This window comes from Myotis yumanensis, unplaced genomic scaffold (assembly GCF_028538775.1).
Source record: "Myotis yumanensis isolate MYYU_CA2020_CCGP unplaced genomic scaffold, mMyoYum1.0.hap1 SCAF_14, whole genome shotgun sequence".
In the NCBI taxonomy this organism is placed as follows: Eukaryota; Metazoa; Chordata; class Mammalia; order Chiroptera; family Vespertilionidae; genus Myotis; species Myotis yumanensis.
The window spans coordinates 1,913,644-1,933,692 of record NW_027223765.1 but is presented as its reverse complement, the minus strand read 5'-3'; the positions used below and the strand labels follow the sequence as shown (position 1 = coordinate 1,933,692).

At 44.1% G+C, this 20,049-nt stretch overlaps 1 protein-coding gene across 2 annotated transcripts in view; it reads right to left on the bottom strand.

Annotated features, from left to right (window-relative positions):
- The window catches only part of RBM6 (RNA binding motif protein 6), a 67,659-nt gene extending 47,913 nt beyond the window's left edge, over positions 1-19,746 (bottom strand). Inside the window, exons 1-5 of one of the 2 annotated variants that reach the window (XM_070391293.1) lie at positions 19,645-19,746; positions 9,689-9,796; positions 5,816-7,094; positions 4,272-4,361; positions 3,128-3,197 (exon numbers count right to left, since the gene is read on the bottom strand). In XM_070391293.1, coding sequence (XP_070247394.1) covers positions 3,128-3,197; positions 4,272-4,361; positions 5,816-7,094; positions 9,689-9,732 — 1,483 coding nt within the window. In that variant the 5' untranslated portion in view covers positions 9,733-9,796; positions 19,645-19,746. Of the gene's footprint in view, positions 1-3,127; positions 3,198-4,271; positions 4,362-5,815; positions 7,095-9,688; positions 9,797-19,644 lie in introns of those variants that run through there. The other variant, XM_070391294.1, reaches the window with a different exon arrangement.
- Between the last annotated feature and the right edge of the window lie 303 nt (positions 19,747-20,049).

Below are 20,049 nucleotides of genomic sequence, written 5' to 3'. Positions count from 1 at the left end.
AATGTAAATATGATATGCCGGATGGTCTTAGGCGACCCCTGTGAAAGGGTCATTCAACCGCCAAAGGGGTCTCGACCCACAGGTTGAGAACCGTTGCACTAGGGTATTAATTCATATATGATCTATACATCGCATTACCTTTCCATATTCAGAAACATTTATGCGCTCATCCGAACCCGCAGATTTGGGATCAAAGTCGTGGCGCTGTCCTTACACAGCTCTGAACGAGACAGCGATTCCAAGGCTCTCACTGGAGTCTGTGATGAATCTGCTATAGACTGGCTCCCCATTACATCAACTAAAGGGTGAGCCCCACCCCACACACCCCTCTTGTGAGCAATAGCAATCCTGATGGTCTTTGCCGGTTAGCAGGCAGCTTTAGAAAAGTGACTGCCATTTATAAAATCACCTTTTCTACTGAAATTCACACAATCTTTTTAGAAGTAAATGTTAAAGTTCTCTAACCCTGACTGTCCCAAGCACATTCATCCCATGCACACTGGGAACCCCTCAGTGCCAGGCAGGGTGTAAGCACTGAGGATTAGGACGGACCAAGACACACAGGCTCCTGCTGTTCCGGAGCGAACTGTCCAGTGGGAGAAATAGGACACACAAACCCCTGAGAAAAACATCAGTGATGGATCCTATGACAATAAACTAGGATATAATGAAAAACGACGAAGGGGGGAGTTTAGATTGGGATGGTGAGGCAAGGCCTCTGCGAAGTGAAACTGAAGCCAAGAGCTAAACCCCAGAAGACAAGTGAGGATCACAGGGACGAGCAGTACAAAGGCCCCAGCAGAGAAAGAAGCCTGTATTGGTCAAGGACTAGAGAAAAGGTGGGGCTGGCTAGAGCATAATAAGAAAGGTGGAGAGCAGTACAGGATGAGGCCAAACAGCCAAAGGCCGGCTCATGCAGGACAGAGTTGGGAATTTCTTCCAAGTGAGGTGGGAGGCCAGGAGAGGATTATGGGCAAGGGTGTAACATGATCTAACTGGTGTTTTCAAAAGTTCACTCTACTTGCCACACAGAGATGTAATGCAGACAGTATGGGACTGGTAATCTAATCCTTTCATTAAAAAAAGAAATATTATCTACCTACTACATTATCACTTCATATAAGAAAATGCCAAGAAAGGATTGCAGTTCCTGAAAGGTGTATTTTTCTAAACCAATGTCCTGAATGATTTTACATGCGTGTCAATGCCTTCGGTCAGCCCGTTATGATTCTAATGGCTACCACAGCCAGCACATTTAGGAAATACTGTATAATGTGCTCTACTCTGCTAATAAATCTGACAACATAGAAGGAAACCAGTAAGTACTAAAGAAATGAAGAGTTTAAATTGCTGTTATTTAACATCAAGATATCTCTACTTTCCTGCAACAGCACGGATGGAACTGGCGAGCATTATGCTAAGCGAAATAAGCCAGTTGGAGAAAGATAAGTATCACAGGATCTCACTCATATGTGGAATAAAATGATCAACATAAAATGATGAACAAAAATAGATCCAGAGACAAATGGCGGGGGTGGGGAGATCAACTAAAGGACTTGTATGCATGCACATTAGCATAACCAATGGACACAGACACTGGGGCAGTGGGGGCTTGCCCTTGAGGGTGGGAGTGACGGGGGAGATCAATGGGGGAAAAAGGAGACATATGTAAAACTTTAAACAATAAAAAAATAAAAAAGAAGATATCTCTACTTTCCTAAATAGGCCAGTGCCTGATGGAAGCAATGCATAAACCAAGATGAAAGCTGAGGTTATTGCCCTATTGCAGTTAAAAAGCGACTGCAGCCTATAAACTCTAATCCCCAAGATAACAGTAAACCGCGAAAGTGTGTGTGAGACACGTGCAAAACAAACAAAAACAGTAGGTGAAGTGTGCAAGAACAGAAGAGCGCTTAGTCATGTCTCCACAAATCCAGTTGCTTTTAAAACAAAGAAATGATTAGCTTTCTGAGAAATAATGCTTCTGAGTGTGTTCTCAAATTACAGAAACGATATTTCTGGATTTCATGTAAATTTACTTCAGCACCAGACTATTTCAAGCAGAAAAATTTATTTTTGTGGACAGTTTCCCTCTGCAGAACCAATCTGAAGAAGCAGCTATCTAGTTAAAGCAAACATTTTATTCCATGGTAAACTGTTTAAAAGTAAACTATATCCTCAAAAATATGGCATGCTCTTACTTGAAGAGTTCCTTAACTTGGATTTCTGAAATCTAAATTCTGTGAAAAGATTAATGCTCTACTTTCTTCAATGTAAAATTCTGCAAATTAGATCACTTAAATATTACCTTATTTTTAAGCCATTTCATATTATGTAGTCCTAAAAATATTGGTCAATACTTTAAGTGTTTGGCACTTCCCTTTTGACTACATTTCCGTACTAGTAAGCATGTGCTGGGGGGTAGGGGAGGCAGGGGGAGGTCAATGGGGGGAAAAAAAGGGAGACATATGTACTACTATTTGTAATACTTCAAACAATAAAATTAAATAAAAAAAAAAGATCTGAAGGAACTGATGAAATTTGGTACTCTCAAATATTAGGAGGATATTCTGAAAAGTTTAACCTGCAGTTAAGACCACAGAACAGAGGTCAAAGAGACAGTTCTTCTGGATCTATTTGTGGATTTCAACAAACTAGTTATTGCAGGACTTTGTTCTCCAAGCAAGACTGGAAAGAAACCACTAATTTGTACAATTTCTCTGGAAAGTTGTAATTTCATGCTGAAGCAATAAGACATAAACTTTTACATACTGTAAGTTTATTAAATTCTACTAGGCTCCATTGTAAACACCCCCCCACCATGAAGAACATAAACAGCCAGCTTCATGAGCTAATTCCATGAAATGTATTCGGGGAGAAGTCCTGCAGCGCTCCCTTTCTATCTCCTAGGCGCTCAGAAGAACTGGGGCGCGCATCCTCACCCGGTGGACAAAGCATCCACAAGAATCCCAGCGGAGACTAAAGCTGGCTGTTGTTTGGAGGCACCAACAGAGGCTTCCGGGAATCTTAATGGTGGTTTCTTAAACATTTTTTGAGTGGCACACATTGCAGAGATCTGACAAAGTCCCTTCCTGACCCAAGGCCACATGCACAACAAGAAGCTCACCTGTGTTATACCCCTTCAGCTGCACGTCCTTTACAGGCATGTCATCAGGAGTCCGAAAGGCGTTAAGAATCTGCAAGAATATGGTACTTACAATGATGATACAAATCATAATCCAATACTGAATATTATATTTTCCATCCTGGTTTTTACTCAACATAATTTAAAACTATGATTACTTTATAAATGCACTTTGGCATTCAAAGACCATTGAATGAGTCTCACCTAATTCCTCAAAAGTCCCCCAATATATAAAGAAGGCAGAGAGCAGAACTGTCTTGAGCTCACGCTCGAGCCCTGCAACCGGCCCGAGTCTCTCCTGCTCACCTGCTAAGGAGCCTTGCAATGGCCGGTTTTTGTCTGTTAAACAGACGACATACACTGACTCGTTCAATCCAGGGCCACGGCCTTAACTCCTCAGCCTGGTCAGATCTTTCCCCATCTTCTGGACTGTTTGTCCTCTCACTGCATTCAGTCCTGGCTCAAATGTCACTTCCTCAGGGATGGCCTTCTAACTACCCGATCGGAAACAGTCCTCACCCGTGGCGCTCTAAAGCTTTGCTTTAGCTTTCTCCAGAGCATTTATCACTGCCTGAGGTTGTCTACCTTTTGCTTACTTTTTTATTAACCTCAGAGGCAGTGACTTTATAATATTCACTGCTATTGCGCTCAGTGCCTAGCATGCAAAATCGCTTAATATCCGAAGAGAGTGGATTAAGAGCACCTACTCATAGTATGCTGTAATACTTAAATGAACTAATGCTGTAAGCATCACATAATGCCTGGCACAGAATGAACATTAAGTCCTGTTTGCTCTTACAATGATTATCAGGCCTGAGGACTGCGATCACTGCCTTAATATTTTTTACAACTCTCACCTCACTGAGCACATGCACAGCTGGTGGAAGCTGAATGAGCTCTGTGATGGTACCAGAGCCAGTTTCCTGGTTGAGCTATTGTACTACTAATACAAGATGTAAACATTGCCCGGAGCTGGGTGAAGAATACCCAAGGCTTCCCTGTACATTTCTTTGCACCTTCCTGTGAATCTGTAATTTTTCAAAATAAAGTTTAAAAAACAATTTTTAACTGACCAAAAAAAAAAAAAAAAAAGCAAAAGGAACAATGAAAAGAAAAAGATACTCACCTCCTCTTTTGTGGTATTTTCAGGCACCCCATTTAATCGAATAAGCTTGCTTGCTTTCTCCTCACTTGGGGCAGGCCTATAATCTTGATCCTTGAACCCAGAATAAAAGATTATTCAGAAATGAATATATGTTAGTACAAAATGAAACTGAACGTAAAATACAGGTACTCAGAATCAAAAATCAAATTGACTTGCATCATATGAAGCTGTGAAAAACGGTAATTTTTTGTTTTTCTGTGTGCCAAAATTTGATCTCAAATCATTAGAATACACCTGTCCTAAAACCAAGGCTCAGTGAAGGAGCCTTGAAAGCATAAAGCAGAATGTTAAGCGAAACAACATTGAACAGGACTTTTATAATCAGGAAAAAAACACACAAATAAAACATCCTCAAGACTATCATTTTCTTTTCTTGAATGAGAAAACAGGAAAAAAATTTAAGCCAGATCTATAAACGAATACCAGAACAAAGTCAAAAAGTGCCATCTGAACATACTACTCAGTTCAGTTCAGAGAAATCTGCATTTTCCACATTCATAAAAGTCTCAGCTCCAACTGATTTCTCTTTATTTCAAAATTTTTATCAAGAATTTAACTTTTGAGAAAAAGTCTCCTAATACTAAGGGACCGCACTTCCCAGTTATGTCTACTGTCCTGGAATAACTGTCAATAGTATTCTCTTTTACTCTTAAAAGTGTCCTAATTTGAACAATAAATTATATGGTCACTCACCTCTAACATTCTCAAAAGCTATTATTGGGTTAGCATGTCTTAGGATTACTGTCTAAAATAACAGAAACCTGAGTAGACATGGGTAAAATCTAGTTAAAAAGATAATATTTTCATTGTCCAACTGCAAACATAACTCTCCTCACTTAGATTATATGTATGTTAGATTATATATTATATAGAGAGAAATTCAACATTTTTAAAAATGTTTTTTAATTGATTTTGAGAGAGAGAGATAAACACTGACTGGCTGCCTCCTACATGTCCTCCATCAGGGATTGAGCCCGCCACCTGGGCATGTGCCCTGACCAGGAATTGAACCGGCAACCTCTTGGTTCATAGGTCGACACTCAACCAACTGAGCCACACCAGCCGGGTGAAATTCAACATTTAATCAACTGATTTAGCTGCAAGAAGATACTTGCAACATTCATATCACCTCCTCGTGACTACAGAAAGATTCCTAGGTACTTCCTAAATAAATTTAAATAAGAAAATGATCCCAAAACAGCCACAAGGCCTGATTCTGCAAAAGTTGAGAGAATCAACTCACAAAAACAGATACTTTCAAAGTAAATCATTCCAAGGCATTTAAATCAGCACCATAAAGCAAAATACTGAATAAACACACATCAAAAATATGATTTGAGCTGAGGGCCCTTTCTGTGGAGATGTACGTTCCATCCCTGAGGACACATTTTGCTTTTTAATGGTTATACAAGGAGAGAGCCAGGACTAATGGTCCTGAACTTTACACTTCATCCCTCAGAAAAGCCTTATGTAAAAGCAAAAAGCCATTCACTCCACTGGCATACCTGAAGCTCCGGTGGGGCACCTCGAGGAGTTTTGCCCTCGGGAAAGGACTTGCTCTGGCCATAGCCGAAGAGCTGGCTTCCTGGCAGCCTGTGATCCACGTCACGGTACTCCATGCTTCTGTAATCTGTGTCTTGCCGCCCAAGAAAGTCCAGACCACCTTCTTCTTTAAACAAACCAGAATCAGAACTCTGTTTTTCACCTCCAGAAGGCTGCGACTTGTCTTGGTCTTGAAGCGGACTTTGGCTGTTCTGAAAGTCTGACGAAGACTCATGTTCAAAGGCTACCCCTTGTGTTTCTCCTTCTCTCGTTTCTGAAAGCTCAAATTCTCCCTTCTGAATGCCAAAAGCAGGCCTTTCTGCTGTATGGTCATGTGTGGATTCTTCTCTCTTGTTCACATTCATACCAGAATGTTCTCTGTCTTGTGTAGAGGGTTGAATGTAATCCAAAATATTTGGATCCACAGAGGGCATCTCCCTACCCTTAAATTCCATACACGTTCCCACATCCCTGCCCCTAAAGTCCTGGTCAGTCCTGGACCGGTGTCTACCTCTGAAATCTGAGTGCGGTGTCTCCCTGTCCCTAAAGTCGAGATCACTAGTACCTGAACCTCGGCCTCTAAAGTCCACCTGTGTTCCGTCTTTGTCCCTGAAGTCCAAATCAGATACATCTCTGTTCCTAAAATCAGAACGAGACTGATCTCTGGTCCTGAAATCCAAATCTGACAAATCCCTTCCCCTAAAATCTGCATGAGCTCCATCCCGGCCTCGGAAATCTAAATCATAAGCGCCCCGGCCCCTGAAGTCAGGTGGAGGAGCGTCCCTACCTCTGAAGTCGACAGTGTGAGCATCCCTGTCTCTGTAGTTCATGTGAGATGTTTCCCTGCTTCTGTAGTCCACAGCAGTCCCATTGCCACCCCTGTAGTCCAGAGGTGGTCCCTCTCTATCCCGAAAATCCCCAGAATGTATGTCCCTACCTCTGAAGTCCAACTGTGATGAATCTCTGCTCTGGAAATCAGAAGATGAAAAATCTCCGCCCCTGAAGTCATGTCCAGATCCCTCCCCTCCTGGATAGTCACCAAGCAGTCCGTCTCTAGCTCCATAGCTGAAAGGGTGCTCCTCTACATTTGCAAAGGGAGGCCCCGAATGCCCCTGGAAATCAAAGGGAAGTGAATCTCTGCCAGGAAAGTTGCCAGAGTGTCTCTCTTGAGCATGACTCTTAAGGGGAGGAGGAGGATAATCCCTGTTCCACCCGGGAGCAAACCTTTCTTCTTGGCTCCCACTGTAGAAACAAAGACAGCGTTATTCATATTGTCCAGAGTTTCAAATCTACACACCAGCACATTCTTCTCTAATCACAGCACATTCTTCTGTAAATATATTTTTTTTGGCAGAGTTCTGTAACAAGGTCCTAGATCTGCAGAAACAGCAAGGGTTTGCTATTTTAGGACGAAGTGGTGGAGTAAACTTTTACGCTCCCATTTCAGAACACGAGGAAAGTCAACACAAGGTTTTCAACATGACTGCTGCAGAAAAAGCTTTCACCCAGTCCTGCAACAGGGAAAATCCGCAACACCAGATAAGCTAGCAATGGTGACACGCTACAGAAATTTCCATTTCCTATAGCCAGGGAACTTAGAATTCCAAGATCAACATGATGATTCCTATGCATCAGAAAAATCAATGCACTGTAAATTTCTTACAGTAAGTTTCAGGAGGTGTCTTCCTCATTGCTGCGTACAGGAGGAACATTCCAAAATATTTTATCACAGCTACAGCACGGACACCACCCAATCAGAATGGATGCAGGCCCCAAATGAAGAAACACTGGCTGGAAATAACCAGCAGGAGCACACTGCTGTATGCCAGCTGACTGCCAGCCCTGGCTGCTTCTAAATCCCAGGTCTCCAGTGGCTCCACCTAGAAGCACCCGCACGGGGTCCCTGCTATTGCAACTACCCTGGGCATCACGGCAGGCAGTGTGAGCCAGGCCAGAAACATGTGTACGTTGACTAAGCCAAGCAACAGCATCGAGGAGCTTAACGCTGAAAGGGACCTAGAGACAGCGTTAGGCCTTCAAGCGTTATTCACATGTCCCGAATAAAGCTGCTATTCCAGATTCTAATGCTTTATGCTAATTTGTCATGGTAATAAGCATATTTTAAAATAGTATAGTATTAAAGTCATATTAGTTTACAGAACTCAAGCGATAAATGATAACTGGCCCCATCTTTTATGCTACCCAACTCTGCCTTTGCCTAACCTCCTCCAGGTCACCTTACTTTTACTTTATTTTTTCCCCAGGTCGTTTCACATTGTTTTGGCTTTGATGAAAGTTTAGAGAGTTTAAGTAAACAATTAGGCACCCAGAATTTTGACTTTGAGGGGAATAGGAGGATGTGAAAAGGGAAAACATAAATGATCTGAAGGGTTAAAAATGATCTGAAGGGTTATCTGCTATTTAGCAGTAAAACAAAAATATTAAGAGAGCAAGTTCAACTCAGTAGCCCTCTCGTCCCAGAATATACAGGTTCTATTATACGACCCTTCTGAACTCAGACTACACCATTATACTAGACAGATTCACAGGACTGATGCTGGGTCACTCAGTTCAAGAGAAACAGTTACAATGCCAAACCCTCTCTTAAATAGGAATTTAACAGCAGCAACCTAAACATCAGAGTTATGCATATTTAATGAATTTTCAGAACATGATGACATCCGTGAGTTCTCATTAACATTAGTTATGTCTATGTGGTTCAACATAAGAGAAGCAAATTCAAATGTTCTTCATAAGTAATACAATTTAACATTAAAATTAGGACAGTACCACTAACTCTAATGTCTCCCATGTTTAAAACCACTCAAATCCCAATGGTTAGCTTGCAGGAGGATTTAAGGGTGAGTGCTAAGATATCTAAAACTACATGTTTTCTGACCATAACACATCCAACACTGTCTTTAAATACTGCCCTAAGGATTATCTTACCCTCTTGAGTTGAGACGATCAATAGTTCTAGAATAATGTACTGCATTAGGGTTGTTAGAACTGTATTATATGTAGACTATTCAAGAAACAGTTCTATTTATATAAAACCAAATAAAAAAAATGTAAGAAGTTGTTAAAATGATATATAATATCATTTTCCTACAAGTACCTTTTTAAAAAATCCAAATTAGTCCGCCAAAAAGTTATGCTTTTTAAATTATATTTCCTAGTCAAAGATCTTTAAAAAAGCATGTAATAGCCCAGCCTGCATGGCTCAGTAGTTAAGCATTGGCCTATGAACCAGGAGGTCATGGTTCAATTCCTGGTCAGGGCACATTCCCAGGTTGTGGCTCGATTCCCAGTGTGGGGCGTGTAGGAGGCAGCCGATCAATGATTCTGTCTCATCATTGCTGTTTCTCTCTCTCCCTTCCTCTCTGAAATCAATTTAAAAATACATTTTTTTAAAAAGCATGTAATGACTTATAGTTAAACTAAAATCAAGGTGAGAAAATATAAATAAGTTGGTCAAAGAAAAAAATGTTCTGAAAATTTTAGAAAGTTAGGCAATAGAGCTAAAGTTACCTAACATTTCTGATGGCTTACCTAAGCCATCAGAACGGGTTAATTCTATAAGAAACAGCCTTACTTGTAAAGTAGTCATCCATAAATATAAATAAAATGCTACAACACAAAACACTTGGCATGCTGGATATTTAGTCTCAGAATCACTTCAGAAATGACTAAAAATTTTTAAATGTTTTTATTTTTTAAAAACCAGAGCTATTTCTACACACACCAAAATATCCACATTAATGGTAGTCCATAAGAATGTTATACTAAATCATTAAAATATTAACAATTTCAATATTCATTATTTTAAGACTTACCGATAAGGTCCTGTTCTATTAGCAGATCGAGAATCCCCCCACATCTCTTAAGTCAAGAGGGCCCAATAAGCAGATCCTTTCGCTACCAAACGTTGGTTATAGCAGTACCTGTACAAAACAAGCCACATAAAATGAGTACATTAGAATATGAAGTAAAGCTAGCCTAACTTCTCCTGCTTAGTTTATGAGGGACCACAGCAGCAGGGATATTTTTGGAAGTCACTTTTAAACATTCACTTATTAACTTATAACAAAAAATATATATTTTTAAAATTAGAAATGCACATTCCAGGCCACTACAAACTTCTCAGTGTACTAAGAATGCTTCACATTTATAAATATTGACTAATTTTTCTAGTAGCCATTCTGGAAACAGCATCTTAATTAGCATGAACACCAGTCCTACCCCATCCAGCCTGTCCAACTACAATAGTCTACATAACCCAAGAGAAGCTAAGAAGTCGTTGGTAGACCTTTGCTGCAGCTACTAAAAAAGAGGCACACTTTCATGGCCTTGGATTTGGCAATGGTTTCTTAATGACATCAAAGGCACAAAAGACAAAACAGATGAGACACTTCATCAATTTTAAAAACTTTAGTGCATCCAAGTACACTATCGAGAGGGTGAAAAGATAACCTATAGGTCAGTAAAATGAGAGACGAAGGCATTCCCCCCCCAAAAGCAGTAACTGTCTGAATCAACTTTGTTGGAGCGTTACAAAACAATCAAAGTTTTATAACAACGAAGCAAATGCTCATTCAAGAAAAAGCATCTTCAAAATAATAGCAAAGTTTTATGTCTTTACTCATCCCTGCCCCATGCTCTCTCTCACATGGCAGTGGTTTTCGTCTTGAAGTAGTGGCAGCCCAGTTCCCACCTTCCTCCATCAAATCAAAAGGAAACGTGATCTGTGAATGTTTGGCACATCTGTTCTAACCTGTCTGGGCGATATCTGAAGGACGGACGCAAGGTGCTTGTTTCTATTTTACCTAACTCAGAACTCTGTGGTGGGGGGTGGGGGGAAGCAGCAGGCATTGCTAATAAAAGCTGCAAAGCAAACTATAGACTCACACTAGAGGCCCGGTGCATGAAATGCGTGCATGGGTAGGGTCCCTAGGCTTGGCAGGCGATCAGAGCCAATCTATGGGGTGACCAGCGGGGCAATCAGGGAGCCCCCCACTGGCACCCGCCTTGGCCGGCCTGGGTCCTGCGGGCTGGAGGCAGCTCTAGTGTTGAGCATCTGCCCCCTGGTGGTCAGTGCATGTCATAGCACCGGGTCGTTCCACTGGGGGTTCCATTGATCGGTCAATTTGCATATTAGGCTTTTATTATATAGGCTATTTAGAGAAGTTGGGGTGAAAAACTCTGGGAAATAAGGACACTTCAAGGCAACATATATACGGAAAAATGTAGAAAGCCACATGCATATCCAGGCAAGACACATGATCAGACAAGACTTGAGAAGCTTTGACCTGGGCTAATCCCTAGGCTCGGAGCAAGCACAGCCAGGTGCTGAGGGGGTGCCCCATCACAAAACCAATCTGCAGAAGCAGAGAGGAGTTCATTTTCTGCTTTTCTCTTTTTTGTTTGTTGGTGGGGTTTGTTTGAACTCCTGGCACTCAAGGAAATCTTTTTTAAAATATTAGATGAACAAGTGCTTAAAAAAAAAAAGCAGCCCAGTGGTGTGGCTCAGTGGTTGAACGTCGACCCTTGAACCAAGAGGTCACTGGTTCAATCCCTGGTCAGGGCACAATGCCTAGGGTCCTATTCTATTTGTTGGCTGCAGTATGCAGCAGTTTTATTCTGCTTTAAACACTAATTTTTTCCAAAATAAATCCTTTGGGCCCCAAGGGACACTCAGCTAAAAGCATAAACAGGGCACGGAAGGCAAAGGTTGGTTTGAACACCTAGCCAACTAAGAAAATGTTTTTTTATTGATTTGAGAGAAGTAGGGAGAGGGCAGGAGGGAGGAGGAGGGAGGAGGAGGGGGAGAGGGAGAGGGAGAGGGAGAGGGAGAGGGAGAGGGAGAGGGAGAGGGAGAGAGAGAGAGACATCAATTTGTTGTTCCATTCAGTAGTTGATTCTTGTATGTGCCCTGACCAGGATTGAACATGCAACCTTGGATACTGGGAGGGTATTTTAACCAACTGATCTATTGGGTCAGGGCCCCAACCATGAATTTTTAAATAATAGCAGCTCTAGCCCTGGCCAGGTAGCTCAGTAGGCTAGTGTTCTCCCGATACGCCAAGGTTGCAAGTTGGATCCCAGTTAGGACACATACAAGAATCAACCAATGAGCTCTAGCCAGTTTGGCTCACGAGATAGAGCGTCGGCCTGCAGACTGAAGGGTACCAGATTCGATTCTGGTCAAGGACATATGCCCAGTTGCAGGCTCGATCCCCAGTAGGGGGCGTGCAGGAGGCACCTGATCAATGATTCTCTCTCATCATTGATGTTTATATCTCGCTCTCCCTTTCCTTCCCTCTCTGAAATCAATAAAAAATATATATATATAAAGAATTAACCAGTGAATGTGTAAATGGGTGGAGCAAAGACGGATGTTCCCCCCTCTCTAAATAAATACATAAAGCCCTAGCTGGTTTGGCTCAGTGGATAGAGTGTTGGCCTGCGGACTGAAGGGTCCCGGGTTCAATTCCAGTCAAGGGCACATGCCCAGGGTGTGGGCTCAATCCCCACTAGGGGATGTGCAGGAGGCAGCCAATCAATGATTCTCTCTCATCATTCATGTTTCTATCTCTCTCTCCCCACTCTCCCTTACTCTCTGAAATCAATAAAAATATATTTAAAAATAAATACATAGCCAAAACCGGTTTGGCTCAGTGGATAGAGTGTCAGCCTGCGGACTGAAGGGTCCCAGGTTCGATTCTGGTCAAGGGCATGTACCTTGGCTGCGGGCACATCCCCAGTAGGGAGTGTGCAGGAAGCAGCTGATCGATGTTTCTCTCTCATCGATGTTTCTAACTCTCTATCTCTCTCCCTTCCTCTCTGTAAAAAAATCAATAAAATATATTTTAGAAAAATAAATAAAAATAAAAATAAGTACATAAAAATTGAAAAGAAAAAAAGACCAGTAGCAATTTTAAAATGCACTATTGGAACTGGAATTAGTGGCTGCTGATAGCACTCTTATCCCCACCAAAAAATTCCCATTAAGATTTTAAGTGTCGCCGAAACCGGTTTGGCTCAGTGGATAGAGCGTCGGTCTGTGGACTGAGGGGTCCCGGGTTCGATTCCGGTCAAGGGCATGTACCTGGGTTGCGGGCACATCCCCAGTGGGAGATGTGCAGGAGGCAGCTGATCAATGTTTCTCTCTCATCGATATTTCTAACTCTCTATCTCTCTCTCTCTTCCTCTCTGTAAAAAATCAAAAAAATATATTAAAAAAAAAAGATTTTAAGTGTCTTCCCTCCAATTACAGGGCTTCAGACTGAAGTGGGAATTTGTGTGCCGCTGTCTTCTCTGGATGTGGCAGCAGTTTCTCAGGCTCCATCTCCAGAATCACATCCTGATTCCCCACCGATGGCACTTGCTTGTGGACCACCATACCACAATCAAAAGTTAATTGGAAGCCCTGGCTGCTTTGCCTCAGTGGATAGAGCGTCGGCCTGTGGACTGAAGGGTCCTGGATTTGATTCTGGTCAAGGGCACAGGCCCAGGTTGTGGGCTCGATCTCCAGTGGGGGCATGGAGGCAGCCGATCCATGATTCTCTCTCATCATTGATGCTTCTATCTCTCTTTCCCTCTCCTCTCTCTCTGAAATCAATAAAAATATATATTTAAAAAGTTAATTAGAAAAACAAGTTAGTTGAAAATGGATCAGACATAATGTAGCAGCTAAACAATAAGCTGCTAAAAAAAAACCAGAGGAGAAAGTCTCCCTGAGCGTGGTGTCAGCAGACACTCCTACGAAGGGTCCGGGAAGCACTACCATAGAGATTAAAATGAGAACCTGTTCTTCAGAAGACTCTGTTTACGAAAATGAGCAGGCAAACTAGGGAACGGGGAATAAATATCTGCAAGACGTACCTGGAAAATGTTCACTATTATTAGTCCTAAAAAAAACCACAATCACAATACACACCCACTAGAACTGCTAAAATTAGCAAAAAGACTCACTAAATCAAATACACATGGGTTTCCAGGAACCAGAACTCTCATACATTGCTGGAAAGATGGCAAAATAGTACAAGTATTTGAGAAATTGCTCTGACAAATGTCACTCTAAGACGCAGTAATTCCACTAAGTATTTACCTGAGGTAAATGAAAACAAAATACTTGTACGAATATGTTCATAACAGCTTTATTCATAATAGCTCTGAAAATGGAAAGAAGCCAAACAGCCTTCAGTAGGATATAAACATTGTTTGGTGTCCTGAAGGGCTTTCCTCAATTAAGTAGTTTACTTCCGTCTGATTTCTAATAGAGAGGTGCCTTCTGGTCAAGTGGAAGAGGAGTCAGTAAGAAACAGGGCATGGGAAAGTGGAATCAATAAGATCCATTCTTATTTTAAAATTATGTATTTTTAAAAATTGTTGTAAAATACACATTGTAAAACTTGCTATTTGCCTTTTTTTTAAAAATATATTTTATTGATTTTTTTTTTTTACAGAGAGGAAGGGAGAGGGATAGAGAGTTAGAAACATGGATCAGCTGCCTCCTGCACGCCCCCCAGTGGGGATGTGCCCGCAACCAAGGTACATGCCCTTGACCGGAATCGAACCTGGGACCCTTGAGTCCGCAGGCCGACGCTCTATCCACTGAGCCAAACCGGTTCGGCTATTTGCCATTTTTAAGTATACATTTCAGTGGCATGAATTACATTCACACTGTTGTGCAACCATCACCACCATCCATCCACAGAACTTTTTTCATCTTGCAAAACTAAAACTCCATATTCATTAAACAGGAGCTCCCCATTTCCCTCTACCTAGCCCTTGACAACCAACATTCTATTTTCTGTCCTATGATTTTTTTTAATGTTTTTATTAATTTGAGAGAGAGAAACATGGATCAGGTGCCACCCGCATGCCCCCTACTGGAGATTAAGCCTGCCACTCAGCAGGTGCCCTAACCAGGAATCAAACCAGCAACCTCCAGGTGCACAAGACAAGGTTGAGCCGCACCAGCCAGGGCTGTCTCTATAATTTTGACCACCCTAATGTACCTCTCATGATACTAGTGGAATCATACAATATTTGTCCTTCTGTCACTGGCTTATTCACTTAGCATATTGTCTTTAAGGTTCATCCATATTGCAGAATCTATTAGAATTTCATTCCTTTTTATTTTTATTTTATTGATTTCAGAGAGGGAGGGAGAGGAAGAGAGAGATAAAAACATAAATGATGAGAGAATCATTGATCGGCTGCCTCCTGCATGCCCCCTACTGGGGATCAAGCCCGCAACCCAGGCATGTGCCCAGACCGGGAATCAAACCGTGACCTCCAGGTTCATAGGTCAATACTCAACCACTGAGCCACACTGGCCGGGCTCCTTTTTAAGACTGAATAACATTCTATAGTATGAATATACCACATTCTATCTATTCATCCACTGATGGACACTTGGGCTACTTTCATCTGTTAGCTGTTGTGACTAATATCTCTGAGTCCCTCACATATATGGTGTCAAGGGATTTTCAACAAGGGTGCCAAGACCATGCAATGGAGAAAGGACACATTTCAGCAAATGGTCATAGGAAAGCTGGATACCCATATGCAAAAGAATGGGGAGGGGCCCTTACTGAACATCAGATACAAAAGTTAAAAGGGGGAGCTTCGTGCATTGGATTTGGCAATGATCTCCTGAATGACACCAAAAATATACACAACAAAAGAAAAATAGACAAATTGGACTTTATCAAAGGGCCCTGGCCGGTGTTTGCAATGGTTAGAGCAGCGGCCAGCACACCAAAGGGTCGAGGGTTCAATTCCCGGTCAGAGGGAGTGCAGGAGGCAACCAATTGATGTGTCTCTCTCACAGTGATGTTTCTCTCTCTGTCTGTCTCTTTCTCCCTCCTCCCTTTCTCCCTTCCACTCTAAATATCAATGGAAAAAAATCCTTAGGTGAGGATTAATAACAACAATAACAACCAACCAACACAGAGAAAATAACAAGTATTGGCAAAGATGTAGAAGAACTGGAACCCTTGTGCACTGCTGATGGAAATGTAAAATGATGTTGCAAATGCTGTGGAAAAACAGTATGGCAGTTCCTCAAAACCCAAACACAGAATTATCCTATGACCCACTTCTAGGTTTATACCCAAAAAAATTGAAAAGAGGGACAGGAAGAGATATTTGGATACCCATATTCATAGCTGCATTATTTACAATAGCCAACAGGAGGGAACAACACCAATAGAATATTATTCAGCCTTAAAAGAGAATGAAGAGCCCCAGCTGGTTTGGCTCAGTGGATAGAGTGTCGGCCTGTGGACTAAAGGACCCAGGTTCGATTCCCAGCAAGGGCACATGCCCAGGGTTGCAGGCTGGAACCCCAGTAGGGAGCGTGTAGGAGGCAGCTGATCAATGATTCTCTCTCATCACTGATGTTTCTATCTCTCTCTCTCTCCCCCTTCCTCTCTGAAATCAATAAAAATGTACTTTTTAAAAAAGATGAAGATATCAATCATACCTCAATCAAAATTTTGTTTTTAGATTTTAAAAAAAGGAATGAAGTTTGGATACATGCTATGACATGAATTAACTCTGAAAACATTATGTTAAAGTGAATTAAGTCAGACACAAAAGCACAAATATTGAATGATTCCACTTACATGGAGTACCTAGAACAGGCAGATTCATAGAAATAGGATATAGATTAGATGTTACCAGGTGCTGACAGTAGGGGAAATGGGAGTTATTTGCTTAATGGTTAGAGTTTATGTTTGGGATGATGAAAAAGTTTTGGAAATAGTGGTGACTGCACTATATTGTGCGTGTAATGAACACTCTGAATGTAACTAAATGGTTTAGCCCTAGCTGGTTTGGCTCAGTGGATAGAGCATCAGCCCTCGGACTGAAGGGTCCTGGATTTGATTCCAGTCAAGGGCACATACAGGTTACAGCTTGTTCCCTGGCCCTGGTCAGGGCACATGCAGGAGGACAGAAATCGATGTCTTTCTCTCAAATCGTTGTGTCTCTCTGTCTCTCCCTCTCCTTTCCACTCTCTCTCTAAAAAACAATAGGAAAAAGTGCTCATTAACAAACAAACAGCCCTAACCGGTTTTGGCTCAGTGGATAGAGCATCGGCCTGCGGACTCAAGGGTCCCAGGTTCAATTCCGGTCAAGGGCATGTACCTTGGTTACAGGCACATCCCCAGTAGGAGGTGTGCAAGAGGCAGCTGATCGATGTTTCTCTCATCGATGTTTCTAACTCTCTATCCCTCTCCCTTCCTCTCTGTAAAAAAATCAATAAAATAAAAAATAAAATCTCTTAAAAAAATATTCACATTGTTTAAAAAAAACACACACAAATGGTTTCAATAGCCTGGCCGGTGTTCCTCAGTGGTTGAGCATCGACCTATGAACCAGGAGCTCACAGTTCATTTCTAGTCCGGGCACATGCCCAGTTTGTGGGCTCCATCCCCAGTACGGGGCATGCAGGTGGCAGCCAATCAATGATTCTCTCTCATCATTGATGTTTCTCTCTCTCTCCCTCTCCCTTCCTCTCTGAAATCAATAAAAATCTATTTTTTTAAAAATGGTTTAAATGATGCCCCAGCCATGTGGCTCAGTTGGCTGGAGCGTCACCCCGTGCACTAAAAAGGTTGTGGGATCAATTCCTGGTCAGGGCACATACCTATGTTTCGGGTTCAATCCCCAGTGAGGGAGCATCCAGGAGGCAACTGATCAGTTTCTCTTTCACATTGATGTTTCTCTCTCTTTCTCCCTCCTCCCTTCTTCTCTAAAAAATAAAATAAAATAAAAAAGTCAATACACATATCCTTAGGTGAGGATTAAAAAAAATGGTTTAAATGGTAAATTTTGTTACTATATATCACAACATTTAAAAATTTTTAAATTGATTTTTAGAGAGAGAGGAAGAGAGAGGGAAAAACATTGATCAGCTGCCTCTTGCACGGGGGCCACTGAGATGGGGCCCATGACCTTGGTATGTGCCTGACCAGGAATCAAACTGGCAATGTTTTGGTGCACGGATGACATCCAACCAACTGAGCCACACCAGCCAGGGCTATCACAACGTTGTAAAAAAAAAATATATAGTGATATGCAAAAAACATGACTTATACACCTTAAATAAGTTAACTGTCAGATGTGTGAGTCCTATCTCAACAAAGCTGTAAAAAAAAAGGTAACAGTGGCGGCTCACATGTATTACATTAACCTCGCAACAATCTGTGAGGTGGCTACATTTCTTAGCCTCATTTCACATATTGAAGAAACTGAAATTAGGTAGTTTGCCAAATGTCCCCGAGTTAGTGGAGTCGTCAGGGAATCAAACACTATCACATTCTAGAGCTCCTACAGTTATGGGGGGGGGAGGGTCTAACAGAAAAATTAATCCTAAGCACTTGGTGTTTAGCTAGAAGAGCCCATTCAAGAAATGACACGGTTTTTAGAATTTAAAAACTTTCCCATAGTTTTCATCTCAATGTCACTCTGAACTAAGTCATTCCCACCAGTAAAACAATAACCACTGGCAGAGGAACATAACCCCGCCCCCGAGCACAGGCAATAAGACGGTGGGTCCTCCTGGACAGTCCTCCTCTGAGGGGCTCCCAGAACCTAGGATACAAAGGGCAACAAACACCCAGGTCTGACAACAGCACTGGGAACGAAGGACGCTGCAGATGTGCAGGACGGACAGAGACCCGGTGCCCACTCCCGGGTCAGGCACCTCCCGGGGGCGAGTCCACGAGGGGAGGTGCAGGTTCCACTGCCTCACCAACCCGGCGGGCACCTCTCGGGAGTGACTGCGGACTCTGCCAGGCCTGCGTGTCTCACCCGCTGGGGACAACCCTCCCCACAGCCCTCACAATTCGCCGAGGCCGACACGATGAAACCATCCACGCGGGTGGCGTCGCTCAACAGGGAGTGGACAACAGACCCAGGGCACACTCCAGAGTTCAGAAGCCGAGACAGGCGACCGGGCGCATCGGAGTCCGCGGGACTCCTGCACCCACATCCCGCCTCTCTGACCTTCCCAAGCAACAGCCTGGAACACGCAAAAGACACGGTTACCCTCGCAGCGGACGGGCCCTGCCAGACCAGGCCCTTCCTATGGGAAACGCGCTCCCCGAGCGGAACGCGGCAGCCACGCGTCCCTTCTCCAGCTGGAAGGAAACCCACTTGCAAAGCCAACCGGGATCTAAAATCTGAAAAGAGGGGCTACGAGGGAAAATCCCGCGCTCCCCACATTCGTCCAACGGGCGCAGAACCCACCAGCCCCCGCCCAGCCTCCGGGTTCTACTGCCCAGGACGCCGGGGTCGGAGCTCTAGCGCCCGGTGGGGTCCCGCCGAGCCCGCTCGTGTCCGTCCGGGTCCGAGGGCCGGGCTACGTGCTGGGCACAGAAGACTCCCCCTCGAGCGACACCTCAGAAAAGCAGGAAAAAGGAAGGAACCGAAGGCCGGCCGCCTGCGGCCCGGCAGACCGGGAACCCCGACCCGCCACCACGCGCCAGTGCCCGACCCGCAAGCCGGCCGCCCCGAGGCCGGACCGGTAATCCTACCGCCCGGCCGGGGCCCGCCCCAGGCCCGCGACCGTTCTGGGGCGCTCCTCCCGGGGGCGGCGCCTCGCTCTCCACACCAGCGCTCGGCGCTCTCCTTCCCGAGCCAAGTCGCGGCCGCCCCGCGACCCCGAAGGCGCAGCGTCCAGGCCGCGCGGGCCCTCGACGTCCAGGGCGGCCTGGGAGGCCGGCTTCCTCCCCTCAGGCTCCAGCGCGTCCACTCGCCCGCCCCGGGTCCTTACCGAGGCAGCGCGGCCTCCGCGGCCCGCTCCTCCGAATCCTCAGCCGCCTCCACCGACCCAGTGTCGCGGAGACCGGAACTTCCTCCGCGCCCGGCCGCTGCCTCCACAAAGGCGCCGCGCCGCCGCCTGGAGCGCTCGGCCTGCTGGGATATGGAGTAGAGCGGCGGGTCGCGCCGACTCCCCTCCCGCCGTGCCCCGCGCGTGGGGGGGCGGGGCAGGTGTGTGTGCGGGGGCGGGGCGTGAGGGCACGCTGCTTGTCGGCGTCCAATGGGAGGGCACGCTTTCCCGCCGCTGTGTGTGGGACCCGCGGGGGGTGTGGCTTGGCTTCTAGTGGGCGGCCACTGGTCCTCCAGCTCCCGGGGTTCGCTCGGGCAGGGGCGAGGGGACAACCCTGGCCGGAGCAGC